This window comes from Hetaerina americana, unplaced genomic scaffold (assembly GCF_022747635.1).
Source record: "Hetaerina americana unplaced genomic scaffold, ioHetAmer1.1.p SCAF_5, whole genome shotgun sequence".
Taxonomy (NCBI): Eukaryota; Metazoa; Arthropoda; class Insecta; order Odonata; family Calopterygidae; genus Hetaerina; species Hetaerina americana.
Window position 1 is genome coordinate 40,183,409 of NW_027287095.1, and position 20,426 is coordinate 40,203,834.

Sequence of the window (20,426 nt, forward strand, 5' to 3'; positions counted from 1 at the left end):
ATAAGCTCAGGATCCCTATTGGGCCACCCCTGTTTGGCTTGAAGCCTCGGGTCAGTTGTGAGAGTATTCTGCACCTAGTTGCTTTTATCTCCTGATGAAGGAACTTTGAGTGGCTGATATTGGTCATGGATGAAAGAATTCTCACAATTTGAAAGGTTTACAAAATTGTTGCTAGCTTCTCAAATGTTCATGACATTTGTCATACAGATTAACCTCATCTTTAAAATGACTTTGTGGGGTCTACATATGGTAGCTAAGTTAGCTTTTAATAGTTTGAATACTGTTAAATGTAGCAAAAACCTATGATTGAATAATCTGGAGTTATGGCAGGATTTGACTGATAAGTTTGATATTTGTTAATGGTTACAAAAACAATACTTCCTTTATATTTTATATTTATCACCATTCTCTCCTATTCTGAAAATTGAAACCCTGATAGAGAAAACTTTTCAAGATTTCACTACTTATACAGGCACTGTCATAAACCTACAAAATGTTCTTACAGGGTTTCTATTTATTTTTTGACCCTTGACAACATTAAGTGCTGTAAGCTTGAAATGTGAAAGCTTGACCCTTTTAACACTATTTAGAACATTTTGTAGTTTGATCATAATTTGTGTTGTTTACAGTGACTCAAGTGTTTTAGATAAAGTGGATGAAGAATTACAATCTTCACTCCACCAAAAACTGAAGTTTGTTGAAATGATCACAATTCACCGATTATCATACCTCACAAGAAAATTTTTCATCATTGGAGCTAAGAGTAGCTGCAGAGGTAGTTCAAGGCACTTTCCAAGTGATGAATAAGCATTCAATGAGGAAATTATGTACTACATTTCTACGGAATAAAAATTCAGATTGTCTTTAGATTTTATTTATTTAACAAGAGCAACCTGTTCTACCAAGTTAAGTAACGTTTCATTAAACTTTTTTATAAAATTGAATGGCAAATATAAAACAATATATAAGAATAACTAGTCTGCCTTCATTTTCTGATTAGCACAGTTTTGAGCGAGTCTGAAGGCTGCACCTCCTCTTCAGATTCATCCTCATAGCTTTCATAGGTAGAAGTGTTTGAAGTTGGAGCATTGATTGTTGCTTTCTTTCTGACGAGAGGAGGTCTTCTGAATATCTTGCTAGGTTCCGACTCTGAAGCTGCAGCTACATTACAGTCTGGGGTCTAAAAGAGAAGATTGGAAATATTGCATTTTAGGAAAATTAAACCATCTTTAATCTTGGAAAGCCATTATTTTACACATGTTCCCAGGGCATTCGTTATCAGCTTGATTTGGCAATTATCTAGGAGCTTTTTTTATGCTAGGAAAGTTTTGCTAAGTTTTATGACTAGGAAAATTCTGTTGCGTTAACCATCCCCAGAAAGTAAAAAACTTACTTCTTCACCATCTGTCTTGAAAGTAGGATTATCATACTGGTGTTTACCAGGAACCAGTGACTCAGCTTTTGTAAACGTGCCATCAGTGGGCGGAAGACCAAATGCATTGTTCTGGAAGTGCAGTCTGAAAGAGAGTGATTTGGCATTATGGATCTTTTAGGCAGTTGCGATGATAGTACTGCAAAAGTTTACTAACCTAACATCAAATGTTCCAAGGCCAGTTCTCTTCTTGTAATGGTAATAAACTCCACCCAGAGCAATGGCTATGATGATTATTGCAATTACCACCCCTGCCACAGGTGTACCCTCATTATCAGAGTGGCTTTGTTTACTGCCTTTAGAACCAGCCAGACCAGGATATCCCTGAAATACCATTGGTTAGGTATCGTTGGTCAAATTACATGCTTCCAGTTATCAAATCTGGCAAGAGTACTGCATACCTGAGCTATTCCTCCACTGCAAAGTCTCCCAATAGCTGTTGTGTTGCCCCCCTCACAAATGCATCTTGGTCCTCTGGGACCAACTGTGCAGATTCCGTCACATAGGTGGTTTAGGCATAAGTTCTTAGCTGAAACCAAAGTTATTGATTATGTGAGATAATTTTGAAAGAAAATGTCAAATAATTCACGTTTGTTCTGCAGTACTTTTTGTTTGCCTTGACTGCTGCATTAGGGTGAAATGTTGAATGTCGTCGGCTCTCATGTCAATGGTATCGCAGAGGTCTGGTGGGAAGCGTCTACACCTGGTGATTCTGCCGGATCCAGCTGTTGTCCAATAAGCATAGTCCTCAAAAATTGACAAACCAATTGGGTGATGGACCTTGAAGGAATAGTACATTGCCTTTTTGATATGGTTGAAATATCATAAGGTTTGAAATGGGCCTCGAGTGCAGGGTCCCGTGCTGTGTGGAAGGGTTGCTGTTATTCAACGAGAGTACCTTTTTTTGAAGTAGGAGCTTCCTGTTTGCACCATCTAAGTCTATGCATGACAGTGACTGCAGTTTCTGGTCAACCCAATACAGGCGTTGCAGGACATGGTCAACAGCTAGTCCACTGACTAGGTTCATGTTTCCAGATGCCAGGACTTCATTCTTGCCAACCCTACTTCCATCCAGGCCAATTCTCCAGATTTCGCTTACTGGAGAACCCAAAATCCAGTTTGATGATTGGCTCCAGATGAGCCACCTGAATTTTTTTAAACAGAGTTTGAATATATTTTTTTTTGGCAGCAGCAGCTGTTTTATTTAAGCTATTGATTATATTAAGCTACAAGCTATATTATATTAAGTTATTGGTGATTGGCCAAGAATTTTAACCGGCACACAACTAATTTTCCTCAAGCTTTCCAAAATCTTGAACTAGTTCAATGTCAAGTAGCTAAAAAAAATGATTGTACTATCATTAAGTCTGCTAAAACAACCAATGCCAATATAAACCAATAGTTCCAATATGATTCAAATACACAAGATTGCTACTTTGAAGAGGAGTAAGTTTGGTTATGATCCACAATATTTTTATCATAGCTATATAATGTTGGCGAAAGCCCTCTAGGATGACTGAACTGGCCTGATTGTAGGAAATCTACATGTGGCATGATGACAGGGGAAGTTTAGAATTATTGGTTAGTTTTTTACTTGCGTTTGCAATTACCTGCGTTTTGGTTCAATGACCATACCGGTTATTGTGTAAGGAGCTGTCAATTCCCTCATTGTGACACATTTATGTTCATCTATATTGCACACCTGGGGATATAAGTAAATTTTAATAGAATTACTTTTTGGAAATTTGAAGAATGTACATCATAGGAGTTTTGAATGCAAAAATTTGGACAACTGATGACAACCTCACCTTAATAGTGGGATACCTATTTTTCTCCACCAAGTAGGCATTCCCGGTCGTCCAGTCGACAGCTAACTTGGTAGGGTGATTGAGGCCTTTAATGTCATCTCTTGCATCATCAGTCACTGTAAGTCTGCCGACTGAGTCACCTGTTCATAAAGATGCATTTGTGAAGTTCTAGCTACTTGGCTTTCAGTTGGATGTGTATTCCTTGCTCAAACAGTCTTTAGTTCCAAATGTTTTTCCAAACTCCTGTTGATAGTTATGATAGTACTAGTTGTGAATAAAGGTCATGAGTTTACAATTGTGATACGAGTAGCTATTCAAGGCAAGCGAGGGTTGCAGAGCACCGGAACAAGTAGGTATCATCAGGTGTTAGCATCTGGGTAAATCTTATTGGCATGAGGTCCAGTGGACGAGGGATTCAGAGGGCTCAGGGGAAGTCCCAAGTGTGCCATTATGTACCAGATTGAGGAAAGGTAATATGATTCATCGTAAGAAAATTCTTTGGTCTGAATAATCAGCAGTCCATGTGTAGTGCTAGACAGTGTCCAATATCACTGTCAGCAGCTTCAATAGAGTATTGAATTCCAGTGTGTCTGCAATGGTAAAATAATGCTACTAGCAAGGTAAGAATTTGCAGTAGTTCACAAATCCTTTGTTTATTTTGTTTCTAATGACCCTTTCTTGAATTTTTCAAAGGCATTTCAGCAGAGTGATATCTACCTGAGATCCAGTAAACGTGGTTTCTCTCTACATTTACATCCAACCCAAGAATTGGCATTCCATGCTGCGACACCAGAATGTCCATGTAGGATATATCATGGGATGCCCTCCTTATCTCTCCACCAGTTACAAAAATGTAATTAAGGAGTGATCCTAAGGAAAATTGGGTTGTGTGTCCACCACAATAAGACAGGGGTAAGTAGACATTTAAAAAAGAGAAATGCAGACTGATGGTATTTCAAATTTCACTTTTATCAGTAATGCAATAATTGACATTTAAACAAGGAAACTTACCTTCTGCCTTGCAGGATACCCTGTCAGCCCTGAGTTGATAGCCTTCAATGCAACTGCACCTGAAACTTCCCTCCGTGTTAGAGCAAAACTGAGAACATGGGCCTTGGCCATTTTCTAGGTTGCATTCATTTATATCTTCGCATGTTTTTCCATCCCCAGTGAGCCTAAACCCATCTTGACATGAACAAGCCGGACCAGAAGGGGTCTTCTGGCATACGTCAGAGCATGGGTTCTTGTCTTGGCAGGAAGTTTCTGGAAAGAATTATTTAAAATCTTATATCCAAGACACCGGCAGTAGAATATTACTTTCCACAACACAAGTGTTTGAAAATGCAGTCAGACAAAGTAAATTGTTCGGTGACCGATTCCAGGGTTCTTGGTGGATAACATATAGTTTGGGTAAAAGTTTCAGGCAAATAGTACGTACCACATCGTCCTCCTTCATCAGAACCATCTGCACAATTTGAAACAGAGTTACAAACCAAAATATATGGTATGCATTCACCAGATGTGCACAGGAACTCTGTACATGGCTCCACTGAAATAAGATTGCCATATATTAATTACAGCATTTGTAGGTGACATGTCTGGCCTCAGCAAGTTTCAAATTTGCTCCAAGTAATGCTATGCTTTAACGCATTTGAATTGTAGAGTTGGATCTCCCATCTATGAATGTCCAACAGAATTTTAAGGAAAGTAATACAATTTCAGGTGTCATGTGATATCCTATCAAGAATTTCTTTTAGTTTTAGTGAAGACTTTAGTAGATTGCATTATTACTGCTTAAGTTTAGCAACAATTTGAAGTAATGTTAAAATGAACTGTCTCTTGGTTTGAATGTTACACGCTGATATGAATATAGCACATTTATAATGTGCATAATATTACATTCATAACACTACCTGTGAATCATAAGCATATGTATAATGTAGCATACAAGTTATTAATGTAGAAAACACTAATTGCAACAACAGATTAATACCAAAATTTATAATTTCTAACTACTGCAGTTTCATCTTTATGTAGTGGTGCCCAAGGTGCAGAACAGTGGAACCTGTTCAATTCAGAGATGCTGTTACACCTAATGATTTTCTCACTCCCAGAACTTCTGACTAAAGAATATCAAAGTATGACAGGACAGTCCCAAGCACTAATTACTTATTTTTTTCAGTTCCTGCTTTACCTTCAGCTGTTTCATGTCTGTGCCCTACTTGGTGATGAAGCAAACTTTATGTCAACTGTCTTCCTCTCTCCAAAGTGGACTATTAAAAATGCTTCATTGCTATTTACCCATCTTCAGCGATGGTTTTGTGGTCTTTTTAGACAGTGAGAAATTCAGCTTTTTCTAAAAAAAGTATGCTTAATGTTTGGCTAATTTTTTGCAACTGTTCAGGGCAGTTCACATCTATGTACCTCATTTTCAACTATCAGTCTTCCTGCTCTTGCTCTATTCACCTATCAATATTTTTGCATAGTGCATTTACCGTATGGTGCCTATACAGGTATATTGCAAGTCTCGTTACATTCATTTTTCACAGACAGGTCATCAGTTTGAATTTTTTTCTTATTTGAGGGAGAGATTTCATTAAAGCAAGAAAAGATAGTCGAGAGGGGAGAGAATTTTGTTAAAAACTGCCTCCAAAATGAGTGGATGGCATGAAGCTCCACCACTGTGCCATAATTCAAACTTACGAAGCATTAAGACCAAAATTTCATGCTCTACGATCTAAGACTTAATGGATTCTGTGTTCTTGTCCTTAAAGGTTTAGCTATCAAGCTTTATTAATGGCATGTGGTTTATGTTGCTTTGCATTGGGAGCAGTTTGGATCTTTTGTCGGTACCACATATTTGGCACAATGAAAATAAGGTTTGGGGGGTTATTTTGGGCTCTGCATGGCAAAGATGTGCTCTCATTTTCATTCAAACAGCAGCTCATTCATCGCTGTTGATTTGGCAGCATGTTTAAGTTTTACAACTTTTGGGTACACAGCAATGGAATAGGACCTATGTCCCATTTTGTTGGTTTTCAGAACTAGAGGTAGTGATTAACAAGGATAGATGGGGGCATTCATGATGTGACATTAGAAGCAAGATTCTTGGATCATCGTAAGGCTAACTAGTGTGGGAGCATTTGCTTGGAACGTTTTCATTGATCTAAGGCAGAGGTATGAGGTTTGAAGTCTATCAGATACCACCCTAGTTCTAACCATAAACTATGCCAGCTTGCCATCTGCTTAGGTTCATTCTACGACTTCTTTTCATGGCAGTTATTAGTTGGTTGAGCAATTTGTCTGCTTAATTTGGATAACTAACAAGGCTGGCCTGCTAGCTAGGTCATCTGAATTTATTATGCTTCTGTGGTAGCTATCTTTGAGGGGCAGGCGGCTCCTGGCCACACGAGATTGAGCAATGACAAGTCTTATGCCCTTAGATGTTCTGGGCTATAAGTGCACTACACCGAGGGAATCAACTTGTCCTTCCTGGCCAAGAGTCATAAGCTCACATTGATTACACCCCTACCCTTCATACACACCATGTCGTGTCTACCAATTGAATTAATTGGGGAGAAAGTGTGAATTTTATTATCCCAGTAATATTCTTAATTACTGTTTCAGGAGAAACAAGTATAAGCCGTGAATTGCCTCGAAATAATGGTTGTATGGTGATAAGGAATAGTACTCATGTGAAGATTCTAGGGTCATTTTTCCACCCCTGGCCATAAAAATAATTAGTTCTTTTCCCATGAAAGCATGGGGGACCAAAGGGAAATGTGCTTTCAATGTAGTTCAAGGATCTCTTAATATTGCATGAGGCATACCCATTGCTTTTAGAGTTGGTAGGGAGAATGGTGATACCTGTGGAAGTTCCTGCGGCCCCGGTGACATTGGTCGAACCTTTGCTTCTGGGACCAGTTGCAGGGCGACTGGTGCATTGCTCTTCATCAGATCCATCATCGCAGTCATCTACCCTATCACACACCCATTTCTTTAGGATGCAGCGGCCATTTTTACATTCAAATTCTTCACTTCTACAGCCACAGTCTTCCTCATCTTCATAATCAGGACATTCTGCAGTTCCATTACACCTTTAAATGAGATTTAGAGCTAGTACTATTCCTTATTTTAATCAACAGCATTGAAAAGACAATATTTGCTAGCTAATGTATTAAATAGAATAAAAGTAGTTTAACAAGAAGACTTAATACTAGTTAACTTACTCAGTTTTTGTACAAGTAGGGTAGTGTAGGGAAGTATGTATCTCATTTGATGGATAGATAGAACTTCATGACAAAGCCTAAATCGGCGAGTTTTAATGGTGAGGTATCCATGGACCATAGTAATTTATTGCTCAAGATTTCTTGGGTGATTTTATCTATTTAATTGATATAATTTGTCAAAAGTCATATTATAGTATTTTATTTTATAGTGGTTTTGTCATACGATAACAATCGTCAGTTTAAATGTTAAATGAGTTCCAAAGGCAGAAATATAATACCTGCAATGGTAGCACAGAATGGTGTGATGAACTGAACCTATGAGCTAACTATGACATATGAACCTCAGAGGCTCGGACCTGAAAGTTTATGGAGTTCCAGTAAATATATTAGCAAGGTTATGATCACATAGGCAGGGAATGCTGAATACAGGCATGAGAATGTTAGGTAGGTGAGAAAAGGGGCAAACCTTTTGGATGAAATTAAGAGAAAATTTGTACATCGTGTGTCATAGTAAGGGGTCAGGTTGTCTTTTGGCCAAGGCTAAGAATTGTCTGGGTTCCAAGTTCTTGTGTATGCAAAACCTAACAAGAGGGTCCAATTAAATGTCAACAAGATAATATGGCCAGTCTGCAAGGGAGAGTAAACCCCCACTGATAAATTTTCTAACCCAAAATCTGAAAGTGATCCTAGCATCCTCCCTCTCACATTGTACCCCTTGCAGCTCTTATTCAGCTGAATTGCCCACGTTAGTATTCAGAAAATTATGATGGCCAATGGGAGTGTTAAGCTTCACAGAGAGCCAGGACAGTTCGCATCTATTTTAAATTATCCCCCAAGTAGATAGGGAGGTGGTTGGCAACACCACAGGAAAGAAGTTTTTCTGTGATGTACCGTAGAGTACATTTTTAAGTGGCCACTTCTTCACCCGGAAGCTTTTTGGACCTTAATCTTCCAAACATTGAGACAGAAGCAGAGATAATATTGAAAGAATTGGTAGTACAGCGAAATAAATTAAAAATAAGAGTAAGGAAATATTGTATTTCTTAAGGATTAGAAAATTTCTTACCGGCAGTACTTCAAAGGGAGTACTGGGAATTAAATTGTGTATTCCGAGTGTAATACTGAGTGTACCATCTCCAAGTACTTTGGAGCACTTATGAATATGATTAGCTAAATTTGAAAGCTCTTGACATGCTATGAGTTTAGTGCATACACCAGACTTCACATGTAGTGATGAAAATTTTTTAATCAAAGGTTGAGGCATGAATACATTCAAGAGCGTTCCCATACATACTTGGCTGAATCAGGCAGGCAAATGCTTGTGTCGATTGAACAATGGAAAAATCCATCTAAGCACTCTGGAGCTAGTGTTGTTTGAGGAGTCCTTGGTTCACATGTTTCATCAGAGCCGTCCCCACAGTTATCGTAGCCATCGCAGATAAGCCTCTTGTCAACACAGAAGCCGTTGGCACATTTGAATTCCTTTTTGCTACAGTCAGTTTTTCCTGGGTAAAATAATGCACTAATGTCATAAATCTTACATTATTTGTTAGAAAATATCTAGTTTTGTATGCAAAGACTTGCCATAATCTTCTGAAAGCATTATTTCCCAGAACCTTTGTAATTTTAAAGTTATTATGCACCAATGTTAATGGCAATATGGCAAATACCCTAAAAAACTGCAAGTACCAAATGAGCAACTTACTGCATTTGCTGTGCTCATCGGAATTATCAGCGCAATCAATTTCTCCATCACATTCCCAAGTGGATGGAATGCAGGCACCAGATTCACACTGGAAGTGATCTTTTGAAGAGCAAGTGGCTGAAAGGAAAAGATGGTTTAAGTGTCTCAAAATAGGCAATTTGTTGAAGCTGGTATATGTAAACACGTACCCTTTTCACATTCTTCATCAGAGCCATCAACGCAGTCCTTTACATAGTCACATTGCCATCTACTATCAATGCATTCACCAGAAAGACATTGAAATTGTGTATCTGTAAGAAAATTAGATAAAGCATAAAAGTGTGGAGGTCTGTGTGAAAAAATTCTAGCTAGGCACAAAGTGATACCAGACATGTTAAGTGAATTTAAATGCCTGCCACTCACCTTCATCACACACTTCCTCATAGCAGTTCTTCTCATCAGACATATCATCACAATCAAAGTGGTGATCGCAGTGGGCACTCTGTGATATACACTGTCCATTATCACAAATGAATTCCATTGATGAGCAGGTAACCCTGCATTTAAACTCATCCTCGCCACTTTCGCAGTCATCCCTTCCATCACATCTGAATAGTTAAATTATAGCAATAAGAACGATTCCATTATTTTTGTTACAGTAATGGCTAACCATTATCGACATTGGGAATGCATTTCAGTAAGATTAAGAGATATTAAAATTTCACAATCCACAACTGGGAGCCTACCTCCATTTTTCAGGAATGCATTTTTTATCAGATTTACACAGGAATTCATCTGATCGACAGCGAGTGGGCACCACGCAGGTTTTGTTGTCCTTGCCAAGAACCATGCCCACAGGGCAGAAGCATTCCTGAAAAATGACAACTAGTAAGAGCGGAGCAGAAGAGAAATTTAAGTTCTATAAGAAGCAGTTACCATTTTCTTGAGCATTAGAAGGCAGAGATGACTGCAACCGCCATTGCCATGCAGACATGGGTGGTCTATTTCTAGGTTGGGCGACACAGCCGCTAGTGTTCTTGCAGGAACTTCTTCCCCACCTTTAATTTAGGATGTTATGTGAACAAAAATGGCACTTAAAATTGATAGCTACCGGTTTTTTAGAATACCAGTGTCTTACCTAGATTATATCTTTCAGTCCTCATATCTGATCGATATTTGTCCGACCATGAAAGATGCGTGCTATGTGAACTAGTGAAGAAGATTCTTGACCCAAGAATTGTCAAATCTATTGGAGAGTGTGAAAATGATATCTTCCAAGCATGGCGATCAAAGCCATCTACTGAGGTACTCTCAATCCTATGGGCAGCTGGATCAGCCCAGAAAATTCTATGAAGGTCCCGATCATAAGTAAGTTTTAAGCCTTCATCACCTAAGGACTCATGTATGACGTGCACTCTTCCTTTTCCAGTCATAGAGAATCTATCTATGTATGCTTTCCCATCAACACCAAGCAATGAAACAAACATGACCCTGCAGATTTAAAAGTAATATTATGCAAACAATGAATTTAATGAAATTTACCTAATTTTAGTTCATACTGTACCCTTCTTCAGGAACCAATGCGATGTCCATAGGCCTCTCTCCTGCCAGGTCCTTTAGTACAACTGCTCTTTCATGGTTGGCCATACTAACAACTTCAACCATCTTGCGCTCAGAGTCACACCAATATAGGTTGTTGCCAAGGTAATCTGTAATCAAAAGTTCTTAGGAACTGCTTGAAATGCCACTGTACATTCAGAAAGTTTTACTCACCAAAGTCCATCCCTTCAACTTTTCCCAGTGGTCCACCGACTAATGTTGTCAAAGATAAGGTTTTTAGGTTAACTGTCACAATAGTCTTCAAGAAGTTGTCACTAACTATTACACTTCCTAAAATGTTTGAAAAATTATTACTGAAATAATATGGAGATGAGTATAATAATGAGTGCTCTTACACGAGTATTTGTTCCACTCATTCTTACCCGAGTTAGGTGAATAAGTCATGGAATCTATATTTCTGATTGTTTGCAGAGGCACATCAGTTACTTCTAGTTTTCCTAACATCTTGTACTTTATCTTTTTGATGGAATGGCCATTGCTCACCAATACAATTGATGGAGTATTGGACAGATCTGAAAGAAAAGTGTTTAATTGAATTGCCTTCGGTTACTAGTGTGATAGGGGAGCCAGTGCTAGCAAAATGTAATTGGCATAGAATTCCAGCAGAGCTTGATCCAACCCAAAAATACCTTTGCAATGGTGCTTGTCATCAGTGAGCCGTTTCTCCAATGGGCAAGCACAAGTGTAACTGCCATTTGGAGCCAGTAGGCACATGTGGCTGCACTGGGCCAGTTTGCATGGGTTGCGAGTCTGTGGAAAGTGTGTGAAGTGTGTAAATTGGTGCACATTAAAGCCGAGTATATTTATCACTTTTGTTGGATTTTGAACTTGCAGGGATTGACTATCACAAATACTTACTGGTGGATGTAGTGAAGGGTGATAGATATGCACAGCAAAAATCAGTCTTTTGTCCTCTGTCAACAACCCCTTTCGATCCTTGCCAGTGAATTTGTTGCACAGCTGAAGCCCTTTACCTTCCCAATCACTCCAGTATATTGAGTCCTCAAAGACATCAATTGAATATGGATGCCTCAGTATTCCCTTCAAAATAGTCTAAGATAAAGATGATATTAAAGTCTCAGTTAAAATATATGAACAATAACTTTTTAGACAAGATTTTTAACATACCCTTCTGTCTGTTCCATCAAGCTCAATTGATTCTATGATCATTAGTTTGGCATCCACCCAATACAGTCTATTTGCAGGATAATCTACAGCTAATCCATTCGGCCACTGAATATTTTTCTCTACAAATGGAATGGGATCGCTGCCGTCCATTCCAGCCCGTGCCACCATTGGCTTGGATCCCCAGTCGGTCCAGAATACATACCTGAAAGAACATTGCATTATTTAGGATTTCAATTACAAGCCAATAAACTGCAAATTTATGGCCATTCTATCGATGTCTTAATTATCAATAGAACCTCACCCCCTCTGAGGAATCACTGCTATGCCCCTTGGTGAATCTACATCTGCGTTGACCAATACAGTACAAACATCCCCATTCAAGGTGCACACACCTATGTGATGTGCTTCAGCATCGGTAAAATATAAGTTTTCTGCCAACCAGTCAACTGTCAGTTCCTCTGGAAGACTGAGGCCTATAAGGTAAATCCCAAGGGGGTGGATATTATCAATATTTGCAACTAAAGAAATAATAGCTTTGAGCAGGTTGAAGATTGCTTCGTACTGTTTCCATCTAAATGCAGACTTACCTGATGTCACAACTGGCTCAATTTCTGTTCCATCAATCTTTGAACGCATAATAGTTTCTTCCCCATGGTCAATATTGGTCCAATATACCCTGTTTCCATCATAGGTGACACCAATGCCCTGAGTGAGTTTTGTCTGGATGGGAAAATACATTTTTGTATCCAAATATAGTCCTTTAATTTCACGACGGGTGGTATAAATAAGCATTGCATCCAAGCCTAGAAAAAAATTCTGTTTATTAGTACAAGAATTCTCTTGATTTAATTTTGTTGAATACAAGGATCCTAAGCACAGAGAAGATTTTTCCAGCAGCAAATCAAGAGTTGTCCAAAGGGTGCAACTAATTGGGAGTCTCAGCATGCTAGCTTTTCCTTCCTACAATTGAACTATTGGATAGGTAGGCTGGTTGCAGATTGACCCAGGCTACAACTTTGTATTGGCCTACCAGTTGGTTGGTAATGGACTGTGACATTGCCGTATTATGTTATGTAAACGTTGAAAGGGGCTAGTATCATACTGCCACGTTCATTTCAAGATCGAAATTTACTTTGGGGGAGTATTATAGTTAAGTAGGAGTTTGCTATGCAAATAGTAGCCATTTCAAGTTTTTGAAAATGCTTACTGGTTTTCAGAGAGATACTATTTTCACCTGCCATAGGTGTTATTGAGCCTTTCATGGAGTAAATATCAGTTAATTTATTGGTGGACTATTTCATAAAATTCTCAGGTTATTCAAAATTTGTTCTGCCCCACAAACTGGTCTGAATAGGTAAAATGCCATGGTTTTGAAATAATGCAAGGGCATGTGTACCAACCTTCTGCTTTGCAGGTAGAATTGTTGGCATCCAGTGTATATCCCTTCTCACAGGAACAAAAGTAACTTCCAGGCACATTTGTACACTTCTGGCTGCATCTTCCATACTTCTTGCATTCATTAATGTCTGCAAGATGAAGAGGTATGATAATCTTCCATCACAATGAAAATCGGAATCTAGCTAATCGATTTCTTACCTTGACATTGTTTTCCTTCCAGTTTATATCCTTTCGGACAGAAGCATTGCGGTCCACTTGGTTCAACCACGCATGAATGGCTGCATCCGAACTTCTCACACTGGTCTCCATACTCTGAAGCTGTCCATTAGAATGATATTAGATGCAAAATGAAGTGATTTTCCACGGGCCACCAAGTTTAAGTTGACTTACCACATAGGCCACCTTCATCAGAACCATCACTGCAGTCAGAGTGGTTATCACACACAAATTTAAGTGAGAGGCAAGTGACTGTGTCATTACAAAGGAAGAGACCATTGTCTGCTGAACAATCCTTTGACTTTACCCCAACACCTGTTTGAAAATTAAAATGGAGGATACAAGATAAGCATAATATACCCAACAATTAATATAACAATATCTGTAGTTACAATAGATTTCTCTCATGCAATAAAAGAAATGCAAGAGGTTACATACGACAGTTTTGTTCATCACTGCCGTCAGTGCAATCTTTGCTGCCATCACACTGCCATTCAGCAGGGATGCACTGCTTGTTTTTGCATTTAAATCCATCACAGTCAATCTGGAAATGATATTTTGTGCATAAGCAAGATTATGCATTTGATTTTGTCATTCAGGAGTATACACAATTACAGGAACTACAAACCTTTACAGAGCAGCCTAATGTTTCATCACTGCCATCCAGGCAATCTGTTTTTCCATCACAAACCCAAGTGTCTGGAATACAAATATTGTCCAGGCACAACCATTCTGATTTTCCACATTGAGCTGGAGGCGGTGTATACTAAATGATGAATTGACATGAAATTTGTGATTTTGTCAAGACCACAGTGTTTTGCATTTAAAAATTCAAAATTACAAGGACACTAATCACAAGCATCTTACTTGGAATTCATGGCAAGACTTCTCATCAGACCAATCCCCACAGTTGTTTTCGTTATCACACACATAGTGATGGCTTATACAGAGCCCATTGCGGCATTTCATCCAATTAGGTGGTTTACATTCATTATCTAGGGAAGAAAACATTTTTCAATTTTTGAATACACTATTTTAACATATGCATTAATAGGAAAACCAAATGCAAGCAATCAAAAGAGCTAGCAGATCTTCATGACCAATGTTTAATTTTTATTATAGTCTAGTATTCGCATTAAACATGACCAAAAAATTAATTTCTTAGCCACAATGTTTTGCCTTTACTCTGATGGCCTTTTCCCTTTTGCTAATAAAATTTTTGCTAAAGTGAAGCATATTGTACATCAGTGGATGACTCCACTGAAGTAACTCGTGGCATTTCCAGTTCTTTGAATAACGGCCAAGAAATAAATTCCCGGATTGGATTTATTTTTTGCAAAAGAAATCAAATAAGAGAATCCTTTCTTATTGGGCCATTGTCTAGATTTATGAAAAATTCTGCCAGAAATCAAAAATGAACCACTGGAAATGCTTCATGGGGAACGGGCACAGTAGAATATGACAGTGTGGAGCCGATAGATTTACAGAAACCCATTGCAGTCAATCCACTTAACATACAATATTTGAAATTGGTCAAACTTCCATGGGGATATTAGCTCCTTAGACTTCTCAGGAAAGAACTAATCTGGTAGAAACTATTGAAAGCTGGACTAACAATTCATCCAGCTCAATTCCAGTCCTTTTAAACTCTTGCCAAAACATCCCCCCTATATTTGGTTGCAGTTAAGTTTCTACCTCTAGCTGCCTACATTTTCCCAAAATTCCATCTTGGATAGAGCCTTGCTCAATGTTTACCTAATAAGAATCTCAATTATGGCAGAATTGTCATATTATAATTACCTAAACACTTGAACAAGGGGGATTTGCTGGGGTAAATGCACAACTGGTAAATTAAATAAGCTCTTTTAAATCTACGGCATTTAATTGATTACCTACAATATGATTATGTTACATGAAATCCTGATTCTTTCAAATTAGGATGCCATTACAATGTGACCATTACTAATCAGAATGAAAATCGTTGAATTATCAGTATTTGGCCCTATCTCCTGAAGTACAGCTTACCTATCTTCTTGACTAGGAAAGTACATTAACCCTATCTGTCCCTATTATTTATTCATATCACTTCAGCCAGGATTCCCAGAACCTGTACTATATAAGAAGCACATTTACATGGTCAATCGTGTTGATTTTTTATAATTGGTATCCTTTTGATGTTAAAATCATTTTCTGAACTTAAATCTTTAACAAATATCTGTGGGAGTTTATTTATTTTCATTTTGTGACAGAGCCAATTTCATTTTGTCATATCTTAAGTTCAGATTAGCAATGCAGGTACACATGCAGGAGGATGGAGAGAATTTCAAATGCCTTCACTTTTAGTGATCCTCTCAAAGGAGTGGAATTGAGTAAAACCTGAGTAAATTTACATAAAGCCGTAGGAAACATCTATCTATCTAAAGACCAGCCAACATTAAAAAACTTTTTTAACCAAATCCCTATTCTTTTTAACCAAACCCTTCCCCTATTCTTTGTTCTTTGTTTTCCTCCTGGAGAGTAACCCATAATCTAGAGAGAAACCCAGAACCCGTGTCAAAACTATCATCAATTGCAACCCTCCTAGAAGCTATTTTTAAAATTTGTCACTTTCGGCAACAGCTTTAGGTTTCCTTGACATGGTATCATAATGTTCCGAACGACTAAAAAGCAGCTTACTTGCCGGGGTGCACAAGCCAGTCTCCTCAGGGTTATATTGAATATTCCTCTGTAGTCTGAGCTATCACGGTAGTCCAGAGACTATTACTCGTTTGGGTGACGGGACAGGGCGAGAGTTTACGTTTCGAGCTTCGGTGGGAAACTAGTTTGACGCTGTCTTTAGGTCAATATTCGTCCTTGCACAAACATACATAGGAGCACAAATTGCATACCAACACGACGATCTGCCAGCGAGATTTCGATTAATCAGTAAGCTTACTAGTGGTTAAGCTCTGCGGCGTGTGATATGTTCAAACTCACGCGTTTAAAAGGCAGATCATGCCTAAAGTAATATATGGGGACGGCAGTCCACCGGCAACACCAATATTTTGGACCAGAGCCCTTGGGCCAGCAGCCAGGGCGCTGTATCCACTCAGCTATGGCGATGTATTGTTAATAATTAATTTAACAAGTCCTTGCAAGCTACCGCGAGAGTGAGCGACTGGGAGTAATTGCACTAGACTCGACCCAAAACACTAATGCTCAACGCAATCGACAGACGCTTAATGCAGTTGACAGCTTTTAACACGACGGAAAATCTGAAGGGGATGGACAATTTACAAAGATTACAAATTTTATTTATAAAATTAAGGGCAGGTTAAAGACTCGCGATTTTGGGTATTTTATGAGGACTTATGTTTAATAGGCACATAATTAAGTGACGTCAATGACGTCCTCAACAATTTTCGCAGTAATTATTAGGGGAGGCGACAGACAGCTTGAGGTCATTTGCTCCAACAGGGATGGGTGGGAAAGGACTATCGGATCCAACGTGATCATAGTAGTAGTATTTAGGGGAGGCGAACGACAGCCGAGATCATCTGCGCCATAGGGGATGGACAGGAAAGTGAAGAGAAACCAGGCGTCGGAATTATCCTACTTTTGACGAAAGGCGCCAAGTGTCTGCAGTCTAACGTTCCATCCGACGGACGGCGTGCTCACTCAAAGTGCTCTCTTACGCACCTCAAGTAGAGATACTGACATATCACTGAAAAGTATCTGCCTTCTCCAGGATTCGACTCCGGACCCTCTGGATAGTAAGCCATTACGTTAGCCACCTCACCATCCGATCCCCTCAAAAGTCGTTCGAATGTAGTCGGTACTCGAAGTAGTAGTTCGGTAATTTTTACACCCTGCCCTTTAAATCCCATAAAATAGTTTTAATCTCCCAATCCATCTAAAATAGAACCCATTTAGGTTACCTTCCACCTTATGTTCATAACCCAGAGCTATTTCCAAGAGATTTTGCAATCTGCTAAACTAGCTATTATATGCATACATTCTCCCATTCAGGTAGATCGATTATCGACAAGCTTCACGCAAAAATCCTATGTAATTACGCAGACTGAAAAATAAAACTTTGGCCGACTATCTTCTCCAAAAATTATTTTCGTTGAATAACCATGTACCTATTCTGCTATTAATAATTGGAGACCAGGTTTCCCTAACAGCCTCCCATTCAACCATGGCTTGAGGAAATTTTATCAAGTAGTGATGAAATTGTCAATATTTGAACCCCCTTCCCCCCGATCCACTGGCCCTATTCTTGGGGTAAGCTGCGATTAGATATTTTCGAGGCAGCAGGGTCAAACTAGAAGAATTTTAAAATTCTTCATTTCATTCCGAGGAAAATCCATACTCACCGTCTTCACTCGCGGAGCACATTACCGCTAAAAGCAGCACAACGCAGGCAAGGTTAGTCGCTCCATGTTCCAGCCACCAGCTTCGGTGCAGCCGAGGGGTTTGGTGACCCATTGAACCCCCGAGATTGCCTCTAGGAGACAATAAGTAAACCATGAATCAGAAGGTTGAGGAAAAGAGATCACATAGTTTAACCATACTACTATGTACGAGGTCTGTGTAGCACTGATTTGAAAGTCTCGCGAAAAAGTTTAAAAAAATAATTATTCCAGTACAAAATTCAATTCTCATGCCTATCTTGCGACTACATTGAACTCGAAACGCTTTTCCGAACTCCACCCAGAGATAAAGCTCCCAAGCACTTGTCCATTGTGAATTTTGATAAAGCGATCAGGTGATAAACTGTAAATTCAACCGAGTACTCAATATAAAAAACGTAGAGTCTCGAGTTTTTTTTCGTCTCCAAGTCTCGTGAATAAAGATTTTAAAGAACCCTGCATGGCAAATTAAATCTTCGTCGAGTTTCTTCCAGGAATAAATTGGATTTACTAGTCGTCGCCACGATTCCTTCGGATGAACTTCTCTCATCAACGTCTACCACCACGCTCGTCCAAAATGATAACAACGATTGACAACCGAGAATATTACAGTTTCAATCCGAATAAACAAAAATTAATCAAAATTTCGTAATGCTGAAGATTGACATCCATTTCTTTAACTTAGCAAAGATGTTATCAATAACTTTAAATGAAGCGAGAGAAATCAAAATAAATTGCTTACCTCGGTTCCGGGGGAAATCTTTTACGGCCGCTAAACGGGCTCCTTGGACGAAAACTTCCAACCGTGTGGGCGTGTGGAGGCACAGCCGAGTTGCTGCCTTGCTCGAAGGATGACTGAGGCAATTCCCCTCTGAAGTACTCCAATTTATAGATGTTGGCGATGGCTCACTCAATGGACTCACTTCCTACTCCCCTCAAACACTCCCCAACTAACCGTGACCTTTGCGATCCTTATCAATGCGGAGTCTTTTCTTTACCTGGATCCCAGTCAACTCGGTGTTTTGAATGCCATTTGGTAGGACTTGGGCTACGAGGGCACTTCACATTCATTTCCAGTCCAGCATTGGCAGAAAAAAATCCTTGCGATCAGCTAAGTCGAATGAGACCTCTTTGGGTGTACTTCCTTCTGCAAGCTATTTTACAAGTGGAACTTTCTTCGGGAGTAGGGCGGATTGTGGAATTGAATCGACGCGCTTACTATTTGTTTCTAAATGAAATCCTGCCCCCGCCTGGTCATGCGTTGTAATTCATTTAATGGCACCCCCAATATTATGTAACACCCTGCCCGTCTATCACCTTAAAATCTTTCATAATTAAACCAGGGTGTAAATCGCGTACCCCGTTAGATATCGCACTCGCAAGCCAAACCGAAGGTTGAGGGTTCGCCTTGAGCTAAAATCTCCGCACAAACTTATTTATATTATATTATCAACCGTACGAGGGTAGATATGGCGTGTACCTGGGATAAAAGTTTAGCAGAAGACCCTGCTTGCATACAAAGTTCGATTGAAAATGTCAAAAATTTCATAAGGTCATTCAAAGTCTTCTAATTTATCGATGAATAATTAGAGGGGGCATAATTGTAGGCATTAGTTATTTAAGGAAATATGTTCAATAGGAAATACTGCTCAATAAGTACTTCATATCCCATACAAGGCGGTAAAATTCGCTAGTTTGTACTGGTAATTTATGAGTATTTGTATTTATTCAACTTTTTTTCACTTTTATCGTAACAAATGTATCCTGATGATTGGGGTTCACCGAGGCGCGAGGAGTCCTTAGGGGTAGGGAATGGGCCCCAATCCCCCAGTCTAGCGGCATGATTTGCTTCTTTGCGTTATGGATCCCTAAGATTACCCTTTTGAAAGCAATCCAAAGTGATGATTGCGCGTGATTAGGGCGCTTTACAAGCGTTCCTTCCTCTTTCTGGAAATCCTGACCCCATGCTTAACTTCCCCCATACTACAAAACATCTTTTTCGCTTTCGGTGTGGCGTATTATGATATTCACTGACAGTACTTGAAATCTCGTCGGGAGGAAATTTCTTTCCTTCAATCTTATCTTGAAGCCGATGTTCATCAATAAGTCGAAAGCAGTCGGGTCCAGCTGCTGGCCGCGGTTTTTTTTCGCGTGAGGGTAATTTCGGACCGCTGGAAAGAAAAGCTTACAATGAAAGACAGTGCTTACTCAGATGTTTAAGCAATAAGAATATTGTACCACTTGCTACGAATCATCACTCCACGTGAGTTTCGATACGCTTGAATGTAATTTACTTTGTTCCTTCGGCAAAGGTATATCTAAGATATTTTGAGCTCTCATTCATATTATTATTTTTCGAACTTTTTAAATTAAGACTTTGGGATTTCATCGCGTGAAGATAATTGACGGGGTCACATTATTTTCTAATATTCTTTAAAACAACCATTCCATATTGAGGAGGGTCGGTGTAAAGGTTAATGGAGTGGTCCTTTTGGGTTTCCAATCCAGTTGAAGAGG

The 20,426-nt window shown here is 39.1% G+C and overlaps 1 protein-coding gene across 1 annotated transcript; it reads right to left on the reverse strand.

Annotated features, from left to right (window-relative positions):
- Window positions 1-881: 881 nt before the first annotated feature.
- Window positions 882-18,743, reverse strand: yl (Putative vitellogenin receptor yl). The gene is made up of 35 exons (XM_071592820.1): window positions 18,652-18,743; window positions 17,874-18,004; window positions 14,383-14,510; window positions 14,144-14,281; window positions 13,954-14,059; window positions 13,690-13,830; window positions 13,498-13,617; window positions 13,302-13,427; window positions 12,489-12,704; window positions 12,203-12,374; window positions 11,902-12,103; window positions 11,632-11,826; window positions 11,403-11,523; window positions 11,136-11,285; window positions 10,927-11,043; window positions 10,718-10,862; window positions 10,292-10,644; window positions 10,090-10,211; window positions 9,900-10,024; window positions 9,577-9,761; window positions 9,363-9,464; window positions 9,175-9,291; window positions 8,764-8,974; window positions 7,108-7,337; window positions 4,679-4,789; window positions 4,252-4,503; window positions 3,958-4,110; window positions 3,241-3,380; window positions 3,043-3,134; window positions 2,331-2,577; window positions 2,038-2,212; window positions 1,834-1,961; window positions 1,590-1,756; window positions 1,394-1,517; window positions 882-1,180 (listed from the first exon to the last, which is right to left on the reverse strand). The coding sequence occupies exons 2-35, from the start codon at window positions 17,983-17,985 to the stop codon at window positions 986-988; spliced, it is 5,418 nt and encodes a 1,805-aa protein (XP_071448921.1). The 5' UTR covers window positions 17,986-18,004; window positions 18,652-18,743; the 3' UTR covers window positions 882-985.
- Between the last annotated feature and the right edge of the window lie 1,683 nt (window positions 18,744-20,426).

Coding starts and splice junctions, on each gene's coding strand:
- yl (XM_071592820.1), bottom strand. CDS start 17,985: ATGGGTCACCAAACCCCTCGGCTGCACCGAAGCTGGTGGCTGGAACAT. Junction 12,375..12,488: donor TGAGCCAGTTGTGACATCAG/GTAAGTCTGCAT, acceptor TTTACCTTATAG/GCCTCAGTCTTCCAGAGGAA. Junction 7,338..8,763: donor TGCCTGCCTGATTCAGCCAA/GTATGTATGGGA, acceptor TCTCATTTAAAG/GTGTAATGGAACTGCAGAAT.